The 22,920-nt window shown below is 41.0% G+C and overlaps 1 protein-coding gene across 3 annotated transcripts in view; it reads left to right on the top strand.

Annotated features, from left to right (window-relative positions):
• The window catches only part of LOC149844760 (protein DETOXIFICATION 18-like), a 67,575-nt gene that overhangs the window by 21,323 nt on the left and 23,332 nt on the right, over positions 1-22,920 (top strand). For all 3 annotated transcript variants that reach the window (XM_089995257.1, XM_089995255.1, XM_089995254.1), the window contains 4 exons: positions 17,368-17,454; positions 17,548-17,604; positions 17,694-17,932; positions 18,070-18,188. In XM_089995257.1, coding sequence (XP_089851383.1) covers positions 17,368-17,454; positions 17,548-17,604; positions 17,694-17,932; positions 18,070-18,188 — 502 coding nt within the window. The remainder of the gene's footprint in view (positions 1-17,367; positions 17,455-17,547; positions 17,605-17,693; positions 17,933-18,069; positions 18,189-22,920) is intronic.

Below are 22,920 nucleotides of genomic sequence, written 5' to 3'. Positions count from 1 at the left end.
GGATAGAATACGTGTTTGCAGCTATGTATGAATAATATATATATATATATATATATATATATATATATATATATATATATATATATATATATATTACATAATGTAGGCCTGTGCACATTTTAACGCGACGACAAAGTATAAAGCAAGGCTCGATGTGCGAAACCGCACATCGAGCTAAATAAATGTGTAAGCAGTGCACAAGGTACGAAACCGTACCTTAGCTAAATAAATGCATAAGCAGTGCACGAGGTACGAAACCATACCCCGGCTAAATAAATGCGTAAGCAGAAGCCTGTGCACGTAAAAACGGGCGGCAAAGTAAATGACATAAAGCAATGCTCGATATGTGAAACCACATATCGAGCTAAATAAATGCGTAAGTAGAAACTTGTGCATGTAAAAATGTGGCGGCAAAGTAAATGATATAAAGGAAAAAGGACAAGAATCGCAAAACTACGTCCTTGAGTTAAAAGCGTATATATATATATATATATTTATAAGTTTTAGCATTGTCCTTTTTTTGTTCTTCGTGCAACTTTTCCCTACCTTGGAGAATGTCGGTTTTGTTGACGGTTCCGAGTGTAGGTGATAAGCGGCGCATGCCTCGATGCGTGCATGGAGTCTGTTGCGCCGATAGGGTGCGCTAAAAAGTTTATCGTTCTGCGTAAATACGAACAAGAGAATTCTTTTTTTTTTAATAACAATACGTTTGTGCTAGGTTTATGATGCAGAGGTCGAACCCAACCTGATTCAAGCCGCCCAGCTGAGCCGAGTCCAAAATCAGGGTGAACCGAGCTGGGACCCGGTGTTAGCCGGGCTTGACTCAGCTGAGTCCGATAGGCCGCAGACGAGAACCGAGCTGGGCTCGGTAAAGACCGAGCTCAACCCGGTCGAATCTGCCAAGCATGACTGGGCCACTGTCGGTTGGAACCCAACCGAGTTAGGCTCGACTCCGGTTGCCTGAGGAAAACAAAAAGTTAAGGGGCAACTCGGTAGTCAGGCTGAGCCTGACTGTAACGCCCCAAAATTTCAAACTTGCAAACCTTTCAGAAAAACAAACAAGAGACTAAAAAGAGATATCTTTATCTCAGAGATGGTTTATGAAATCAGCGAAAGACTATTTTTTTGTTAATTTCAGAAAGGCAAGCTGATAACTTTGAGCGCGTTAGCTAAAAGAACCAAAACGCACAATCCATGCTACTTGCAAACACTTGAAAAAGCCACTTTCTTTTAAGAAGTTCTCCAAATAGTACAAAATTCGGATATCCCAAGGAAAATTCGTTACAAAACCCAAAACATCAGGACGCGAGCTAAGAGCAGGAAGAAGAACGTCTTGGAGCCATCTTGCCATCGTGCCATCGCCTGTGGTGTACCTAATCATCACCTGTACCCATAGAATGTGTTAGTTTTGCGAAAAACTAGTAGGTGCACAAGAGAGACTACAAGAAACAGAATTATTTAAATTTAATTCAGTAGGTTACGTAGTTTAAAGCAGATATGCAGTTAAACAGGTAAGCAATGCACTCAGATAACTAGTGCAAACGCGTAAGTAGTGCAAGCAAACAAGTAGTGCAAGCAAATAAGTAGTACAAGCGAATAAGTAGTGCAAGCGAGTCAGTAGTACAAGTGAATTAGTAGTGCAAGCGAATCAATAGTGCAAGCAAATCTCACGACCCAACGACTCGTGTAAACAGACTTTATGTTTCGATATTATTGGCCTGCAGGTACACGCAGGCAAAACATGAAAACAATTGAGACTAGTTCGGGCGTCTGTTATTCTATGTATTTTTTAATAACCCGAATAGCTAGTTAAGTCCGCTCCAAAGGGGCGGCTTTAGCCGAGAGAGGATTCCCCAAAGGAGGCAGTGCCACGGATGCATCCAACTTCTGCAGAAGTGTTGAGCTAACTATTGTAGCCCCTTTCCCCTTGACTCCAATGACTGGGGAGGCCGGATCGTTGCCCGTGGGGTGGTTGTTAACAACCTGTCCATTGGAGTTTTGTACCGCTCTGTCCTCTCCCTTGACAGAACAACCAGAAGCGAATGAGTGCGTTAGGGGTTGCTTAACTAACGACCCATCCTAGGTTGTGGTCTTTAAACCACTCGAGCATCTTGCCCGTGAAGGCGAATATGAGACCATTTATGTGATTACAACATTGTGCATTTAGCACTATTCGAGGTCGTACGACTGTCTCATCCGATCATCGCAGTACTAGACGTGTCGTGCACGACTAAAAGTACTCTAGGATGAAGGGGGTATAGCTCCTCAATAGAAGCCTCAACAGGAGTGTTTCACAAAGATGTAATGTTTATCCTTTGAAACAACAGTACCTTGTGCCAACATTATGCATGCGATTTTCTAGAATCTCATCCGCTATCGGGGTATCTACATGCCTCACATGACTCGATACCGGCATCGATAGACGGGATACAGGTTTCTCAACAGAACCCCAACTCGTCTGCAGAACTACATACTTGAAGAGTCAGGATCCTTGTAAGGTATCTCTCTCCTTAGACGAGGATGTAACGCTAGCTCTCAACTTGACTCTCGTCGCAAGAGAGAGAGTGGTAAATGCTCCTTGCATCCTCCACGAGGATGCCTTTAAGGCATACGCAAAGAGCAAGAACCTGCACGTCATCTGCAATAGCAAGGCAATACCAACACATATGCAAAAGCAAGAGCCTAGGCGCAGAGCGCGACGACAATGTAAAGGCAGTAAGCAGAAGTGCAACGCTAAATCTCGACGCAATGCGTGACGGTAAGTAAAAACTATAAGAAGGTAAAGGGCAAGGATCGCGAAACCGCGTCCTTGAGTGAAGTGCATACTGTGAAAGTATCTCCAACAAGAAACTAAGATCAAGACCTTAATATTCTTGATAATAAACCCGACACGAATGCACAATAAGAACACTTTAGAACACTTGTGCACAAAAGCACAACTCACAAATAACTCACAAATGCGCAAAGGCATAAAAATAATGGAATCAATTTATTGAGCACTTGGGCTTTGACTCAAAGCCATGAAGAAATACAAAGGGGAGAACCCCTATTTATAACACAAAAGGGGGCCTTGGAGGGGCTCCACTCATAGACGTTGGAGCCCCTCCAACGGTCACAAATGTGACCGTTGGAGGGGGCCCAACGTTTATGTTAGTGGGCCCCCCAAGGTACCTTTTGGTACTTTACAAAAAAGAAATAAAAAAACAAAAAGAAAGAAAACAAAAACAAATTTACAATCACATTCATAAAGTGAATGTGCGTAAAATAGAGGAAAAGACTAAACTACCCCTACGGCTAAACAAATAGAAATATATATTTTATATATATAATAAGTAGATACATATACATATATATTAATATATGTATATGTATTACCTTATATATATAAAATATATATATTACATTATAAGATTATGTACATAATTTAACACCCCCCCTCAAACTTAGGGCAGGATGACCGAGAGTTTGCTAAGAAGGAAGTTGAAACGCGGAGCACACAAGGCTTTAGTGAAGAAATCCGCCAACTGATACTCTGACGTGACATATGGAAGGTCAATGATTTCTTTGAGGTACGCCTCCCGAACATAGTGACAATCCATTTCTATATGTTTGGTCCGCTCATGAAAAGTGTGATTTTTAGCAATATAAATCGCACTTTTGTTGTCACAGCATAGCTTGGTAGGCCCTTCAATTGTGATTCCCATGTCTTCCAGTAGCTGATGAATCCAAACAATTTCCATGGTAGTAGTCGCCATGGCACGATATTCAGCTTCAGTTGATGATAGAGACACCTTTTGCTGCTTCTTGCATCTCCATGAGATCAATGAGTCTCCTAAGAATACACAAAAACCAGTGGTGGAGTGACGGTTATTTGGGTCACCTCCCCAATCAGAGTCGGTATAAGCAATTAATTTTAACTCAGAAGAGGAAGACAGAAAAACTCCCTTATTAATAGTGTGCTTTAGGTATCGTACGACACGTAAGATAGCACCCATGTGAACAGAAGTTGGTGCATGCTGAAACTGACTTGCCATATGCACCGCATGTGAGATATCTGGTCTGGTGATACTTAGGTACATCAACGATCCTACTAGTTGCATGTAGGGAGTAGGATCAGAGAGAGGAACACCATCATCAATCTTCATTTTAGCTCCTACTATAGCAAGAGTTTCACAAATTTTATCGTCCGTAATACCTGACCTGTCAATAATCTCAGATGCCAGCTTAGTTTGAGACAAAAAATATCCTCTATGAGAGTATGCTACCTCAATACCCAAAAAATAAGTTAAGAAACCCAAGTCAGACATTTCAAACTTATCCTTTAAAATGAATTTTATGCTTTTAATCCCTTTAGAATCGCTCACAGTTATAAGCATGTCATCCACATATAGTAGCAGAATAACAATCCCTGTATTAGATTTTCTAACAAACAAACAGTATCAGTAAAGCAGGATGAAAAACCATTTTCTAACATTACGGAGTTAAACCTATCATACCAAGCCTTGGAAGCTTATTTTAAACCATAAAGTGTTTTCCGAAGGCGAAACACTTTTTCTTTAGGAGACTCCATTCCAGGAGGAGCATCCATATATACTTCTTCATTTAGATCTCCGTTTAAAAAGTCATTCTTAACATCCATATGATAGATGTTCCATTTATTGATTAAGGCAACGGTTATAAGACATCAGACGGTGACCATCCGAACTACCGGGGCAAAGGTGTCTTCATAATCAATCCCATATTTTTGACCATATCCTTTTGCAACTAAACGGGCCTTATATCTCTCAAGGGACCCATCACTCTTAGTCTTGACCTTAAACATCCATCTACACCCTATTGCTTTCTTGTCTTTAGGGAGGTCTTGAAACTCCCATGTTTTTGCTTTCTTTAGAGCTTCAAGTTCATTATCCATAACGACTATCCATTCCAGGCATTTTCGTGCTTTCTCGAAGTTCCTAGGTTCTATGTAAGAGTGAATGGCGCTTAGACAGACTCTATATTTAGGCGAAAAGGACTCATATGAGATGAACCTAGAAGGGGGTCTTCTTGGTCTTTCGGTCCTACGAAGGTTTTCTTCACTCGAAGGAGTAGACTCATTATCATATCTTTCGAGGGCACTTCTGAAAGTATTCCTATCTCTATGAGAGTAAGTTATGGGATCTCTATGTGGTTCTTCCTTGATATGTTGATGAAGTGTTGAGGACTCAGAATGGGTTTCATTATTACTTAAGTCATTTTGATTTGATTCATCATCACTAGTATCATCATCTTCAGTCAATAAATCAAACAGAAATGAATAGTCTATATTCTCGTCATTAGTTTCAAGTTTTTCGAAACCACTAATATTTTCCAAGAAGCTTTCATTTCTGGAAACATATAGTTTATCACTTTTAATATCATAACAGCGAAAGTCTTTTTGAGTTTCAGAATAACCAAGAAAGGCACAAGGAATGGCCTTAGGGGAGAGTTTATCATTTTTATCAGTAAGGACAAAACATTTACATCCAAAAACCCTTAACCTGCTGTAATCAGGTTCTTTTTCGTATAATTTTTCAAAAGGGGAAATATTATTCAAGTTTTTAGATGGAAGTCTATTTATGAGATAGACAGATGTAAGGGCTGCTTCAGCCCAAAGTTTTTTCGGAATATTTTGTGAAATGAGCAAAGTTCGTGTTGTTTCAATAATGTGCCTATGTTTTCGTTCCGCCAACTCATTTTGTTGGGGGGTTTTAGGACAAGACTTTTGATGGAGAATTCCATAATTTTCAAGATACCTTTTGAATTCATTGGAAAGATATTCGCCACCCGAATCGGTCCTAAGAATTTTAAAATTTTCATTGAATTGATTTAAAACCATTATATGAAAAGTTTTAAAAGTTGAGAAAACTTCATGTTTATGTTTAAGAAAATATATCCAACTAAACCTAGTGAAATCGTTCACAAAGATAACATAGTATGAGAAACCTCCCTTAGATATCACTGGAGCCGGACCCCATACATCGGAGTGAACAATTTCAAAAGGTTTTGTTGTAAACATGGATCTTTGAGGAAAAGGAAGACTTCTCATTTTTCCAAGAATACATTCATTACAAACAAGCATTGGTTAGAAATGATTGGAGGAGAAGGATTCATGTGGAAGACCCAAAATGATTTTCTTTTTTGGTTCATATCGCCGACCCCAATTGTTTTGGGATGAAGGCGTAGTTGTTGTTGTTGTTGTACATTCATTACAAACAAAATTTTCATTACAAAAATGCTTAATAAAAGACAAATAAGAGATTTTAACAATGTTGGAATGACCCAATCTCTTATGTCATACATGAATATCTTTGTTTTGAGCAACATTACAAAATTCATTCTTGGGAATTTTAAGAAAATCAACATAGTAGAGGTCTCCTCTCGTAGAGCCTTCCCCAATCAACTTCCTGGACTGGCGATCCTGTATCCAACATTTATCAGAAGAAAATTTTATATCGCAACCATAGTCCGAGATTTGAGAAACGAAAAGTAAATTTAAGTTTAGTTTTGGTATAAGACGAATTCTTGGAATAAAGAAGTCTTGTTTTTCAAAATTGCTCATTCCTTTAATTTCAAGAGGTGTTCCATCTACCGTTGAGACAAAAGATGAAAGAAAATTTTTAGAATAATCAGAAAGAAAACAAGGACTTGGAGTCATATGAAATGAAGCACCGGAATCAAGGAGCCAAGATGTCTTACCGAGAGAGGAAGAGGATGACATAGCGGCTCCAGAAATGCCTCCTTTGAGAAGAGGTTGAAGAGCATCCATAATTTGTTGAAGCGAAAGAGACTCATTTGATGACGAAGGTCGTTCCTCTGATTGGGATGCTAAAGCCCCGGCAAGAAATTTCTTCCATTTGGGACAAATGGGTTTGATATGCCCCAGTTCTTTACAAAAATGGCAAGTTAATTTGCTATAGTCTCTCTTGCCATATCGATCATTTCCTCTTTGCCCTTGATTTTTGAAATGGGGTGGTTTGTAGGTCTTCAAATTATTTCCGGGTGGTTTGTAGGTCTTCAAATTATTTCCGGGTCTTGACACAACATTAACCACTTCATAATCACTTTGAGAAGGTGTAGCAAGGATACTCGGGTTATTTTTACTAATCCCCATACGTGTTTCCTCACCACTTAGTTTGGTGATGACATCTTCAATAGAGGGAGATGTGAAAGCGGATAGAAGAGAGGACCAAATTTGCTCAAATTCGGGTCTAAGACCATTTAGGAAGTTGAAGAATCGATCTTCCTCTAGTTGCTTGTGTCTTAATTCAATAGCTTCTCCGCTCCATTTTGGTTCGAGCATAGCAAGCTCATCCCAAATAGATGATAGTTCGGCAAAATATTCCCGAATAGACAAATCGTTTTGTTGAAGAGTCAAAGCTTTCTTTTGGAGATAATATTTGTGAGATAAGTCCCTTGAAGTATACATTTTTTCAAGGTATAACCAAGCTTCGGAGGCCCTTTTAAACTTAATGATGTTGGCATTGATCTTGGTTTCAACGGATGAAAAAATCCAAGACAATATTTTGAAGTTCTTCATTTCCCACTCATCATGCTTTTTTGAATATTCTTCTAGGGCCTTTTGTCTATCTTCTCCTTCAAGAATCTTAATATCTCCTTTCTCTATGATAGAAAGTTTGGGTTCGAGTTCCGATATGAAACCTTGAACGTATCCCCAAAGGCCTTTCCCTTTGATATGGGCTTCCATATGTGAAATTGTCTACGAAGAGACAATACATAAACAAGCATAAAAACTTTATAAAAGAAGTGCACGAAAGCACTCTCACAACACTTGAACAAAATACACAAAAAGTGTATAAATAATAAACATGCAATAATGCATGTATTTCAATATATAAAAGCAAATGCTTGAGACTCTCAAGCATAGGAAATACAAGGGGGGAACACCCCTATTTATACAAATGTTAGAAGGTGCAAAGGGGGGGCTCCCAAAGGAGTCGTTGGGAGCCCCCAACGACTCTATTGGGGGACCCCCAATGCACATAAAATAAATCAAAAAATAAAAAGAAAAAAAAGAAATTACAAAAGTAAAAATAAAAAGAAAATTACAGCATATTCTAAAAGTGAATATGCGCAAAACAGGAAATGACAGAAATGCCCTTTCGGGTAAAAATATATAAATATATATATATTTATATATATATAGATATATGTACATATAATATATTATATGTAAATATATCTCTATGTATATAAATATATATATTTATATTTACAATGAATTTAGGAGCTACATTTTAACACCCCCCCTCAAACTTACGGTGTGATAATCGCAAGTTTGTCAAGAAGGAAATGAAATCTGGGCGAACATAGAGCTTTTGTGAAGAAGTCGGCAAGTTGATACTCAGATGTCACATATGGCAGATCAATGACCTTCTTCAAGTATTCCTCTCGGACATAATGACAATCCATCTCTATATGCTTTGTTCGCTCGTGAAATGTGTGGTTCTTGGCAATGTAGATGGTACTTTTATTGTCACAGCATAGCTTTGTTGGTTCTTTGACAACTACTCCCATATCTTCCAAAAGACGTCGAATCCATACTATTTCCATGGTGGTAGATGCTATGGCTCTGTATTTGGCTTCAGTGGATGATAAGGAGACCTTCTGTTGCTTTTTACATCGCCACGAGATCAAGGATTCTCCTAAAAAAATACAAAAACCAGTGGTGGAGTGACGGTTACTAGGGTCACCTCCCCAATCTGAGTCAGTATAAGCAAGCAATTTTAATTCAGAAGAAGAGGATAGGAATACTCCCTTATTCACTGTTCCCTTCAAGTATCTGATGATGCGAAGTACAGCACCCATATGAACGGTTGTAGGAGCATGTTGAAACTGACTGGCGATGTGTATAGCATGTGACAAATCGGGTCGAGTAATGCTAAGATACATTAAAGAACCTACCAACTGTCTGTAAGGAGTAGGATCAGTAGAGGAACACCGTCGTCAATCTTCATTTTGGCTCCCACAACTTCAGGAGTTTCACATACTTTGTCATCAGAAATCCCTGATCTGTCAATAATCTCACAAGCAAGTTTAGACTGAGATAGAAAATAACCACGTTGCGAATAGGCAACCTCAATGCCAAGAAAATATGTCAGAAAACCTAAGTCTGACATCTCAAATTTTGAAGTCAAGACGGACTTAATACCCTTGACTCCTTGTATATCATCACCTGTGATTAACATGTCATCAATATATAATAACAATATTACAATCCCTGCTTTTGTCACACTGTAAGTCGCAAGGGAACAGCTTTAGATTTTCTAGTAAATAGAGTAGTATCAGTATAACATGAGGAGAAACCATTTTCCAGCATTACACTGGTAAATCTGTCATACCAGGCTTTGGGGGCCTGTTTCAAACCATAAAGGGCCTTTCGAAGTCGAAGGACTTTATTTTTAGGGATCTCCATGCCAGGTGGAACATCCATATACACTTCTTCATTAAGATCACCATTTAAAAAAGCATTTTTCACATCCATTTGAAAGATATTCCAATTTTTGATAGATGCAATAGTGATAAGACACCTAACTGTAACCATTCGGGCTACAGGAGCAAAAGTTTCTTCATAATCAATCCAATAATCTTGCCCATACCCTTTTGCAACTAAGCGAGCCTTATACCTTTCAAGTGATCCGTCACTCTTAGTTTTAACTTTAAATACCCATCGACAACCTATAGTTTTCTTTCCTATGGGTAGAGATTGAAAATCCCACGTTTCAGCCCTTTTAAGAGCACTAAGTTCATTTTGCATAGCTTCTTGCCATTCTATACATTTCTTTGCTTCTTCAAAGTTTCTTGGTTCAAAATAAGAATGAATGGCACTAAGACAAGCCCTATATCGGGGCGAAAAGGAATCAAAGGAGACAAAACGAGTGGGAGGTCTCCTATTCCTCTCAGACCTTCGGTGATCGAGAACAGGAATGAGTTCACTATATTGGTCAATAGCACTTCTAAAGGTGTCTTGGTTTCTACGAGAGTATGTTATAGGATCATTAGAAATCCTGTCTTCTTGTTGGTTATGCTCTTCGATATTACTTTCAATGTTCTCATCATGGTTTGATGACATATCATCATCACTGGATGTATCATCATTACTAGATAATAAGTCAAAAAGGAAAGAATAATCAAAATTTTCTTGTTGAGAAACATTTTTTTCAAATCCACTTTCATTTTCCAAAAAAGTTACATTTCTAGAAACATATAATTTATCTTCTCGAAGATCATAGCATCGAAATCCCTTTTGAGTTTCGGAATATCCAAGAAAAGCGCAGGGGATAGCCTTGGGAGAGAGTTTGTCATTCTTATCCGTAAGAATGAAACACTTACACCCGAAGACTCGTAACCTATTATAATCTGGTTCGAGTTTATACAAGATCTCAAAAGGGGATATTTTTCCTAATATTCTAGAAGGCAAACGATTTATTAGATAAACAAAAGCAAGAGCAGCTTCAGCCCAAAAATTTTTTGGTATGTTTTGAGAAATAAGAAGAGTTCTAGTGGTCTCAATAATATGTCTATGTTTTCTTTCGGCCAACCCATTCTGTTGGGGGGTTTTAGGACAAGATCTTTGGTGAATGATTCCTTGATCTTCAAGATATGTTTTAAATTGGTTGGAGAGATATTCTCCTCCAGAATCACTTCTAAAAATCTTTATGTTACTATTAAATTGATTCTTGATCATCGAATGGAAAGTTCTAAAGCATGAAAAGACTTCATGTTTGAATTTAAGAAAAAAGATCCATGAATATCTAGAGAAATCATCCACAAAAATAACATAATAAGAAAAACCTCCTTTTGAGACAACAGGTGCTGGTCCCCAAACATCGGAATGAATAATTTTAAAAGGTTTTGATGAGAACATAGTTCTTTGCTCAAAAGGTAAACTTTTCATTTTTCCGAGAATACAGTCATTACAAGAAAAGGAACTTTTACATAGGTCTTTTGCAAAATGTAAGTAAGACAACTTGGTGATATTAGGATGACCAAGTCTTTTGTGCCACATGTTTATATCTTTGTTTCGGGCAACATTACAAAAAGATTTTGGAATTCGAAGAGATTCCATGTAGTATAAATCGCCTTTTCTAAAGCCTTCCCCAATCAATTTCCCGGACAGGCGATCCTGTATTAGACATTTATCACATGAAAATTTAATATCACAACCATGATCCGAAAGTTGAGAAACAGAAAGAAGATTTAAATTAAGTTTAGGTATAAATCTAATTTTTGGAATAAAAAAATCTTGAGTTTCAAAATTGCCTATTCCTTTAATTTCAAGAGAAGTTCCATCCGCAGTGGAAACAAAGGATGGAGAAGCATTTTTTGAATAATCGGAATGTGAAAACATGTTTGGGGACATATGAAAGGATGCACCTGAGTCCAAAAGCCAAGGGACTTTACCTGGAATGGAAGAAGTAGACACGGCGGCACCGGATGTAGCTCCCTTGAGAAGAGGTTGAAGGGCTTCCATTATTTGGTTCAACGAGAGTGACCCACTTGATGATGCCTCTTCCTTTTGTGGTGCGCCGGTGGTGGCCATAGCAAGAAGCTTCTTCCATTTGGGACATACTGGCTTGATATGTCCCGGTTCTTTACAAAAGTGACATATGGTCTTGCTATAGTCCCGCTTCCCTCTTTGTTCAACATCTCCTCCTTGATTTTGGAATTTAAAGTGAGGAGGACGATAGGTCTTTACATTATTTCCGGGTCTTGATACGGCATTAACCTCATTATTTTCTTCATAATTACAAGGAACCATAAGAACACTTGGTCCTTGTTTACATAAATTCATACGAGTCTCCTCACCACTTAGTTTGGTGAGAACATCTTCAAGAGAGGGAGGAGTAAATGAGGATAGAAGTGATGACCTTATTTGCTCAAATTCCGGTCTCAACCCATTCAAAAAATTGAAGAAACGATCTTCTTCAAGTTGCTTGTGGCGGAGTTCAATTGCCTCTCCACTCCATTTTGGTTCAAGCATAGAGAGCTCATCCCAAATAGAGGAAAGATCGGCAAAATATTCCCTAATAGACATTTCACCTTGAGTAAGGGAGAGGGCCTTCTTTTGAAGGTAATACTTATGAGATAGGTCTCTTGATGTATACATCTTCTCGAGATAATGCCAAGCTTCCGATGCCTTTTTGAATTTGATAATGTTGGCATTAATCTTCGTTTCGACGGATGCGAAGAACCAAGAAAGAATCTTGAAGTTCTTCATTTCCCATTCGTCGTGTTTCTTTGAGTATTCTTCAAGAGCTTTGATCCTTTCCTCTCCCTCAAGAATCTTGATTTCACTTCCATCCATTATGGTTATCTTGGGTTCCGGCTCCGGAATTGATCCTTGCACATAACCCCACAATCCTTTTCCTTTTATGTGGGCCTCCATATTCCCGGACCAAATATGATAGTTGGACCCATTCAATTTGAAGCCAAGGGCAAAGTGAGACTCTTTCTCACCCATTAAGACGTAGAGAGAAGAAGAAAAAAGACGTACCAATACGATGTTTCAACTTCTTCTTAGCACAAGATCCTTCTAAAATATTTGAGAAACAAGATCCACCACTCCAATCTCAAAAAATCCGAAGGCACGGTTTTCGAGGCACTCGAACAAAGGCGGATCTCACGATCTCCAATCACCAACCGAGCTCTGATACCATGTGAAATTGTCTACGAAGAGACAATACATAAACAAGCATAAAAACTTTATAAAAGAAGTGCACGAAAGCACTCTCACAACACTTGAACAAAATACACAAAAAGTGTATAAATAATAAACATGCAATAATGCATGTATTTCAATATATAAAAGCAAATGCTTGAGACTCTCAAGCTTAGGAAATACAAGGGGGGAACACCCCTATTTATACAAATGTTAGAAGGTGCAAAGGGGGGGCTCCCAAAGGAGTCGTTGGGAGCCCCAACGGTCACATTTGTGACCGTTGGGGGCCCCAACGACTCTATTGGGGGACCCCCAATGCACATAAAATAAATCAAAAAATAAAAAGAAAAAAAAGAAATTACAAAAGTAAAAATAAAAAGAAAATTACAGCATATTCTAAAAGTGAATATGCGCAAAACAGGAAATGACAGAAATGCCCTTTCGGGTAAAAATATATAAATATATATATTTATATATATAGAGATATATGTACATATAATATATTATATGTAAATATATCTCTATGTATATAAATATATATATTTATATTTACAATGAATTTAGGAGCTACATTTTAACACCATATTGCCGGCCCAAACATGGTAGTTCGAACCACTAAGTTTAAACCCAAGGGAGAAGTGGGAGTCTTTTTCACCCATTAGAGAGGAAAGACGATAGAAAATAATGCGTACCTTAAAGGATTTTCAAACTTTTCTTGACAAAAGTTGCTTCTAAAATATTGCCCGAAGTAGATGATTTACTCCAAAACTTCACTAACTTGAGGGCATGATTTTCGAGGTACTTCACAAGTGACGAGATGCACGATCCTCCTCCTTCAACGAGGCTCTGATACCATGTGAAAGTATTTCCAACAAGATACTAAGATCAATACCTTAATATTCTTGATAATAAACCCGGCACAAATGCACAATAAGAACACTTTAGAACACTTGTGCACAAAAGCACAACTCACAAATAACTCACAAATGCGCAAAGGCATAAAAATAATGGAATCAATTTATTGAGCACTTGGGCTTTGACTCAAAGCCATGAAGAAATACAAAGGGGAGAACCCCTATTTATAACACAAAAGGGGGCCTTGGAGGGGCTCCACTCATAGACGTTGGAGCCCCTCCAACGGTCACAAATGTGACCGTTGGAGGGGGCCCAACGTTTATGTTAGTGGCCCCCCCAAGGTACCTTTTGGTACTTTACAAAAAAGAAATAAAAAAACAAAAAGAAAGAAAATAAAAACAAATTTACAATCACATTCATAAAGTGAATGTGCGTAAAACAGAGGAAAATACTAAACTACCCCTACGGCTAAACAAATAAGAATATATATTTTATATATATAATAAGTAGATACATATACATATATATTAATATATGTATATGTATTACCTTATATATATATATAATATATATATTACATTATAAGATTATGTACATAATTTAACACATACTCGTATAAATATATATATATATATATTTGTATATATATATATATTCATTTAATGATCGTTCTTAGTTTAATTGAACTTAATTCAATTATCCAAGTCTTCCGTGCAATCTTCCCCTACCTTGGAGAGTTACGAGCTCGCTGGCGTCTGCGGATGTACACGATTGACGGCTCGGGTCGCGGAGCGCGAGTGAGAATCGTCGTAGCTGCAATTATGCGATATTAACATGCATCCCAGACAAAAGCAAAAGCAAGGAGAAGACTCGACTTCTTCGATAGATAGGGCTGGGGCCAACCGTCCCAATTGCCTCGAAAAAAGGATGGGGCAGGGCCAAATGACCCTTGCCCCCAAAAGGGGGACGTAGTCAAAGCGAGCTGATGACTTACACTTACTGAGAATTCTTCGTTGAAGACCAACTATTACAATGATCTATCCCCATCATGATGTAGTTTACGAAGATTACCCGGCCTGTCGGCCAAGGGTACAGGCTCGTGCACAAAGGGCAGGGGGCCATCGGCCCCTGCTGGTAAGCAAAAAAGGCAGGGGCCGATGGCCCCCTGCTGGCAAACAAAAAAGGCAGGGGTCGATGGCCCCTGCTGGCAAACAAAAATGCAGGGGCTGATGGCCCCTGCCAGAACAACTAAAAGGGCAGGGGCCGATGGCCCCTGCCAGAACAACCCAAAAAAGGCGGGGCCTTCAGCCCCTGCTGAAATAAACAAGGCTGGGGCCGATGGCCCCTGCTGGTAGGCAAAAAGGGGCAGGGAGGAGGGGCTCGACCCCTCCCCTGCCGTAGCAGAGAACAGTGAGGAGGGGCTCGGCCGCTCCCCTACCGTAACGGAAGCAGGGAGGGGGCTCAACCCCTCCCCTGCCGTAACGAAAGAAGGGAGGAGGCTCAACCCCCTCCCCTACTGTAGCAGAGAGCAGGGAGGAGGGGCTCGGCCCCTCCCTTGCTAAAAGGGGGCACAGGGAGGGGGTTTGACCCCTCTCGTGGCCACACAGAGAGGTGAGGGAGAGAGAGAAGAGACTGAGAGGGAAAAGAGGGGAAAAGAGAGGCGTACCTGGGGAGGCTGCCGGAGAGAAGCTCGCCGGAGACGGGAGGTCGCCTGCGTCGGTGACAGTGGACGAGCGAGAGAAAGAGACGAAGACACCGAGAGAGACAAGAGGGTCGGTGAGGGAGAGAGTTGGGGACAAGAGGGTGAGAGAGAGAGAACAGAGAGTGAGAGGCGGTGAGGGGGGGTTTCGTAACCCTCCTCCCGCCTGCCTCGCTGTCTTTTAATGACAGCGAGGGGCGGTGGCCCAGGTTGGGTTCGGATCCGGCCCAAACCATTTTTTTTTGTTATTACACTGGCCCTTTCCTTGGATGGGACCGAGCCTAGGCTCGGTCCTCAAGTGTTGAGAATCGGGCTAGGCTCGGTCCAGACTGAGCCCAGCTCGGTAAGTCCCCTTAGCTGCATTATCTTGCTGCAATTGAAGGGCTTGGGGAAAAAGGGCGGGGGCATGAGGGCCGCCCCTCTTGCCTGTGCCATCCAGTGAAAGGAGGAGGTAGGAGGGTCGGCGCCCTCCTGCCGGCACCACACAGGGAGAACAGAGAGAGGAGCAATGCCCCTCCCCTGCAAAACGAAAGCAGAGGGAGAAGGAGTAGGGAGGGGGGGGGGTGCCCCTCCCCTTCTAAAAGAACCGAGAGAGTGAGCCCATCCCCTGCGAAACGAGAAGACAAAGAGCAGGGAGGGGCCGCCCCACCCATGCGAAACGAGAACAGCGAGAGAGAGAGAGCTCACCTGGGGGGGGGGTCTTTTTCTGGCAAGGGGAGCGTCGACTTTGGCGAGGCGGTCGGAAAAAGGAAAAGGAGAAGTCGGGGAGGGAGACGAGAGAGGGGGCTCCTGAGCGTAAAAGGGGAACCCCCCCTGCGTGCTTAAATAGAAGTACGAGGGGCTTTTGAGTCCGGATCCAGGTTGGGTCCGGTTCGGATCCAACCTGGATTCAAAGTAATTTTTTTTAATTTAGCCGGGTTTTATACCTGTTCTGTAGAATTTGCATTAGTTTGGATCAACTAGCATCTATAAATCATCCCTTTATTTTTTATGATGATTTACTATTCTAATGTTCACCACTGGTGGCTGAGGATGCAAACAAGGAAATAGGGGCTGTAAACATGGGAGAGACAATGTTAGTTGTGGTTATGATGATCCCCATGAGTTCATCAGTGCATGATTTACTTCATACACCTAGCATAGCTTCTTTTGACAGAGTTCTATATTGCATGTATTGTAGATTCGGAGTCATAATTTGACCAACTATTGGTATCGTCTTTGTAATCATGGAAATAGGTTGTACAAAGGTGACCAGCTAGAATGCGCCATCATCAAATTCCCAACATTGGAGCTGGTTGTGCTAGTCCTAATATTGGAATGTGTGATAGGTATTTGTTATAATAATGCTGGCCAAATTATATTTGAACATTTGGTATTATCTAATTAATCAACAACATATTGGTAAATGTACATTTAACACGAAGGATGCCCGATCATAATGTTTCTTTAATCCAGGTATTCCCTACTCTTTTCTTTCCCACTTTCCTTTTAGTTCCTTTCTTTCTCATCTAAAACTTCTATAATTTTTATTTTCTTCCTTTTCCTTTCTTTTCTTGTTTCTTCTTCTGTCCTTTCCTTTTCATTAATGCAATCAGATATCTGTTAGGAAGCTATTGGATTCTGATGCAAATTGACACATCCAAAATAAAAATCTTCTGAGAAAAGAAACATATCAAAGGAAATGTTCTCTAAGATTATTGAATGCACACTTATTTCTTTTTTGGTTCATATCGCTGACCCCAATTGTTTTGGGATGAAGGCGTAGTTGTTGTTGTTGTTGTTGTTGTTTGTTTTACAGGGACATTTAATTTTCTTATTCGTATCTCGTGGGCATCTATGTCATGTTGAGTTATATATTTCCTCTCGTTATGCTAGTTATGTTTCCTTTTTGCGCAAAACTCAAATTTGTGTTTAAAGATCAGGGGCTGTATCATTCTTAGTGGGGGAAGTTTCTATGAATTGATCATGTTCTTTTCTCATAAATTAGTCTGTTTCCCTTCACAGGTGTTTAGTCTCTGTGCATTCACTTAAGATTACAAGAACACACACATGTTTGTTGGTGTGTTATCAGTGCTTCTGTGTAATTTTAAATTGATCTCTTTATTACCATCAGTCTGGAGTATTGGGCATTTGAAATTCTTGTCTTGCTTGCGGGATTGCTGCCAAACTCTGAAAGCAGCACTGCCATTATTGCAATGTGGTAAATATCATTTTAACCTTGTCAGTTTGTTGAATTTCTTCTATTGTATGTATAATGAAGGCTTGCTGACTCTGATTCTTATTTCTTAAAAAGTGTGCTCACAGAAAATATCACATATATGATAACATTTGGCTTCAGTGCAGCTGTGAGGTACTTCTAGTCCATTCTTTTAATGCTTATGGATTTCATACTTGTAGATATTGTCTCTTTGGATCATTAATTGCAGGCTTCCTTGGCAGCACTCGTGTTTCAAATGAGATTGGGGCAGGGAATCCTGATCAAGCTAAGATTGCTGTTGCTGTTACTCTAAAGCTTTCTATTATCCTTGCTATGATAATGGTGATTTCGCTTGCATTTGGTCATGATATATGGGCTGCTGCATTTAGTAGCCTTGGGAACATTAAGCAAGGGTTCAGTGATATGACTCCCCTACTTGCCGTATCCATATTGCTTGATGCAGTCCAGGGAGTTCTATCAGGTACTTTAGTGGATGTTATGAGTTTCTACCTCTATATATATCATCTTTTGTTTACTTGCAATGATGCATATATTCTTTTACATTTATTATCATCATTAAAGCTACTATATTATTAAATTTAGATGCATTTTGAACAGGTGTTTCTAGAGGCTCCGGTTGGCAGCACTTGGCTGCATGGGCAAACTTGGCTGCCTTTTATGTGGTTGGGATGCCACTAGCTGTTCTTTTTGCATTCAGGCTGGACTTGCACACCAAGGTAGTTATAAACTTTCATGATTTATTCTTTCTGCAATCTGATGCATTATTTGAGCTATGTTTTAGTTCTTCACCTAAATATTCATGCTCAAAAAGCCAGTGTGATTTTTGGTTGAGAGTTTGTGAGGGATGTCTTAGTTATGTATTTACACGTATGAATATCGACTTGTTGCATGTTTTATGTTTATTGTTGCACTTATGAAACTTTAGAACATGCCATGTATGTTAACATATGTAGATCCTTGCAGCAGTGACCAAATATATACATATACTGATATTGGAGACTTCTTGTTCCTCCTGCATAAGTTTTATTTGAGCAAAATAGTCTAAAAGTTTCCAGTCCTCCAAAATGCGACATCTTTGAGATGTCTATTTCAAGCTATTTACAGATGGCAGATATTTGGTTCATCTTTGATTCTTATAAGAATATTGGGAATTCCTTTTTGGAAGGATACACATCCTGATTGGAAAGGTCCTTTGATGACTATGTAACTGTATCTATGTAACATGGGCTCTTCTAACAAGGCACCTGCACCCGCATCGCACCCGCACCCATGCGGGTGCAACACTTGGACACGGCTTCCTTTGTGTCAGGTGAAGTCAACCACACCGAGGTCCATTTTTGTCCCAAAAGTAGATTTGGTTAACCCTAACCAAGTCCAGTTTTATCTAATATTATATATATACATAAGTGCACACACACACAACCTTATATATATATATATATATATCTTATCATGACACTTTTGTATTTCATTAGTGTTAACTTAAAACTGTTAAAAATTATATATATATATATATATATATATATATATATATATATATATATATATATATATATATATATATACCTTCCCTGCACCCTCACACCCAACCTTTTTTAAAGTGCCGCATCGCCGTATCCGCACCTATGTGACATAGAACTGTACTATTATTGATGAAATGGTGGGGCCTGTAAAACCACACCTTGATTATTAATTGAAAGGGAAAAAAAGAAAGAAACAAAGAGGAGCCATAAACCATGTAACCGTTAAGAAGGCTAGGTTGTGTTATTCTGATGAGAGAGGAAGGGCCATACCCGGCATGGTTCCAGAGTTCAATTGCGGTGCTGGGAAAGGTGTCTGAAGGCTGTCCTAACCTTCTGCTGTTTTACAAGTGGCTGTTCTCGAGCATTTTACCATTGCACCAAGCAATGCCCTCGAGGTGTTTGTTAAATTCTGCCTTGAAGTATGTGCCCTACAAGAATGAATATGCTGTGGAGAAAGAGGAAGTATTAGGGAGAAAGGAGAATAGGAGGAAAGGACGTCCAACATCTCTCTTAGGGCTGGAGTCTGAATATTTATATTAAGCACATATAGGAGGAATAGAAAAACTGCCATCAATAGGTTACAAATACAACACGTCCCATAAGGGACTTACATGAATAAGATTGGATCTGAATCTCTGGTCCATGATCCGATACATGGATTCTATATTCTGGTGATATTCGATTTACATCAAGGAAAGTGATATTCTTCCTTGCTGATGAAATAATATATCGAAGACATGCTCAATACTATCATTGAGACTTTTGTCATGTTGAAGCACATCTTTGTAGGGACATTTAGCAAGAAAGATGGACCTGTGACCACCCTTTTTGTCTGAATCTTCCCATTCGTTCTGCCCGTTTATATTATGCAACTGTATACAATTGCTTTCATGTGTTGTTTTGCTTGTAAGACTTATGAGCATGCATTGTAACGCCCCAAAATTTCGACTTGTGATTTCGAAAACCTTATCGAAAAACCTTTCAAAGATTTAAAGTTTAATATTTAAAAACAACATCGGAAGACATTTAGAAAGGAACACAAGTCAACAATCCTGGGTACGTTAGCGGAAAAACCATCATTCACATGTACAACATCTTAAAGGAATTTAAGAAATAAGGCAATCGATTAAAATCTGCAGTTTATTACAAAATGAGCTTTTTATTCCAACGTTCTATAAATCTAAGAAAAAAAAAACTCCAAAAAGTCCCAGACCCAAGCCGCCAGCAGAAAGAAAATGAATCTTGATCCACGTTGCACCACGCCATCGGCCGCCAGTGAAGTCCTACTCCTCACCTGCCCATGAAATGGGTCAGTTTCATAACAAACTAGTAGGTGCACGAACAGATAAGTAGAATGAAAATAAAACAGGACATTCATGAGATAAGCAGTTATGATATTTAAGCAATTAAAGCAGTTGTAGTCTATTCTAGCAAATGTAATAAGTGCAAAGAGAAGCAGTGTAAGTCTCAGTCATCTATATCTATTCCTGAATATATTCTTTAAGTTCTGATATTAACTGGCCTGTGGGTACGCACAGACGCGAAACGTAGAAACAACCGAGACTGATCCGGGGGTTTATTATGTCAGGTGTTTTCATTAACCCGGATGGCTGACTGAGTCCGCTCCTAAGGGGACGGTCAGTGACCAAGAGAGTAAATCCCCAAAGGCATTCGTGGCCCATGGATGCATCCAACTTCTGCAGAAGTGCCTGGGAATTTCCACCTAAGATAATTTATGGTAGTCCCAATTCCCCTAACTCCGATGACTGGGGAAAACCGAGTCTTTTGCTCGTGGGGTGGTTGTTAACAACCTGTCCATCGGAGTCTTTGTACCATCCATCCTCTCCCTTGATGAACCGTGAAGATCGGATGGGTACGATGGGGGTTTCTTAACCGCCGTCCCATCCTACATGCTCTGGTCCATTAGACCCACTCGAGCATCTTGCCTGTGAAGGCGAAATGGTCACCATTTTATGTGATCTCAGCATTTTGCTAATAGCATTCATCGAGGTTGCCACAACCTCATCATCCCACCATCGTAGCCCACATGGGACGTACTTGTCCAAAAGTACGATCGTACCTTCCTAGAGGTACAACTACGATGAGAGGGCAACATAATGGTTTATGGTTCTTTTGTTTCCTACATGACATGTTTTGCTTTTATGAGCAATTGGCTTGTGGAGGCCGATATTATCACATCAAAACCAATAAAGTGTAAATTTCATACTTCAATACACTCCATGATCTTACATAAAATTCATATCGTACCTGCCTTAAGGTTCGATTACAATAGCAATTGCAGTGCATTCTGAGTCTATTCACAAAGTCTACCTTAAGTAATGCAGTTTTAAAGGAGTAATCATGCAAAATAGACAATTATCAGTTAAGTAATCTTACACGTAAACATGCATGTCAATTAAACTACTTGATGAGTCTACCCAAGGAATTTACATTATGCAATTTCAAAAGAATCATAAATAGTAAACTTTGACCAGTCAATATTTCTTCAGATGCAAAATAACTATTCTATCTCAGAAGTCTTATTTTATTTTGTTCATACATACTATTCGTGCGACTTTCCCCTACCTCGGGATGTCGTGCAACTGCGTGCGTCTACGTGTGTAGATGATACGAGGCTCGGGCCGCGGAGCCAGAGCGGGGGTCCGATGCGAGGTCTGCAACAGTGCTATGTTAATAATAATGCGGAGAAAAAGAAAGACAGACCTTCCTATAGGAAAAGAGAGGCAGCAGGGGTGTGCCCCTGCTGGCCGAAAACAGACAAGCGGCGGGGGGCCAGCCCCTGCCTAAACATAGCGTAGTGGCAGGGGGCCAGCCCCTGTCGACAGCCACCAAGTGGCAGGGGTTGAGCCCCTGCCAACAGCACACAGTGGCAGGGGCTGAGCCCCTGCCGACAGCAAGAAGTGGCAGGGGCTCAACCCCTGCCAACAGCACACAGTGGCAGGGGCTGAGCCCCTGCCGACAGCAATGGATGGCAGGGAGGCAGCCCCTGCCGGAAGCATAAGGATGGCAGGGGCCAACCCCTGCCAGAAGCACATGGATGGCAGGGGGCCAGCCCCTGCCGAAAGCACCGCTCGGCAGGGGCCAACCCCTGCCGTCAGCACGAAGTGGCAGGGGCTGAGCCCCTGCCGACAACACAGGTCGGCAAGGGCCACCCCTGCCGACCGCACGAAGTGGCAGGGGCTGAGCCCCTGTCGACAACACAGGTCGGCAAGGGCCACCCCTGCCGACAGCACCAGACGGCAGGGGGGCCCAGCCCCTGCCGAAAGCACAGGTCGGCAGGGGCCAACCCCTGCCGACAGCACGATGTGGCAGGGGCTGAGCCCCTGCCGACAACACAGGTCGGCAAGGGGCCACCCCTGCCGACAGCACCAGACGGCAGGGGGCCAGCCCTTGCCGAAAGCCACAAGGTGGCAGCAAAAAGGGGTGCCGCAGGGGCCACCGGTCCCCTGCCGGCACTCCGGCGAATCGCAGAGGGAGACGGAGACGACAGGAGCCGCGTGGGCCACCTGTCGGGGCCCTGGCGACACAGGGAGGCGGTGGGAGGCCGCGACAGTGGCTGTGAGCCGCCTGCCGGCCTCCCGGCGAGGTGACAGGGAGGGGGGTGAGGAGGAGAAGAGAAGAGGGAGGCGTGATCCCCCCCTCGCCCTCCATCCTTTCTCTTAAAGTCGCAGGGGGCACCCGAAAGGGGAAACCCTCGATGGGTTTCCTTATCCAGCCCAGAACGAAGGGGGAGAAGGGGGGGTTGCGGCGCCCGACTGCTCGGGTTTTTACTTTTGAAAACCCTAAAATAAAAAGGGGGCCCGGGTCGGGTCCGGACCCGACCCGACCCGGCCCGGGTCCAAACAGATTTTTTTTTTATATGGGGTTTACATCCTACCCTCTTAAAAGAATTTCGTCCGCGAAA

This window comes from Nuphar pumila, chromosome 2, assembly GCF_984573655.1.
Source record: "Nuphar pumila chromosome 2, dmNupPumi1.hap1.1, whole genome shotgun sequence".
Classification (NCBI taxonomy): domain Eukaryota; kingdom Viridiplantae; phylum Streptophyta; class Magnoliopsida; order Nymphaeales; family Nymphaeaceae; genus Nuphar; species Nuphar pumila.
This window is presented reverse-complemented; position numbering and strand designations above follow the sequence as displayed.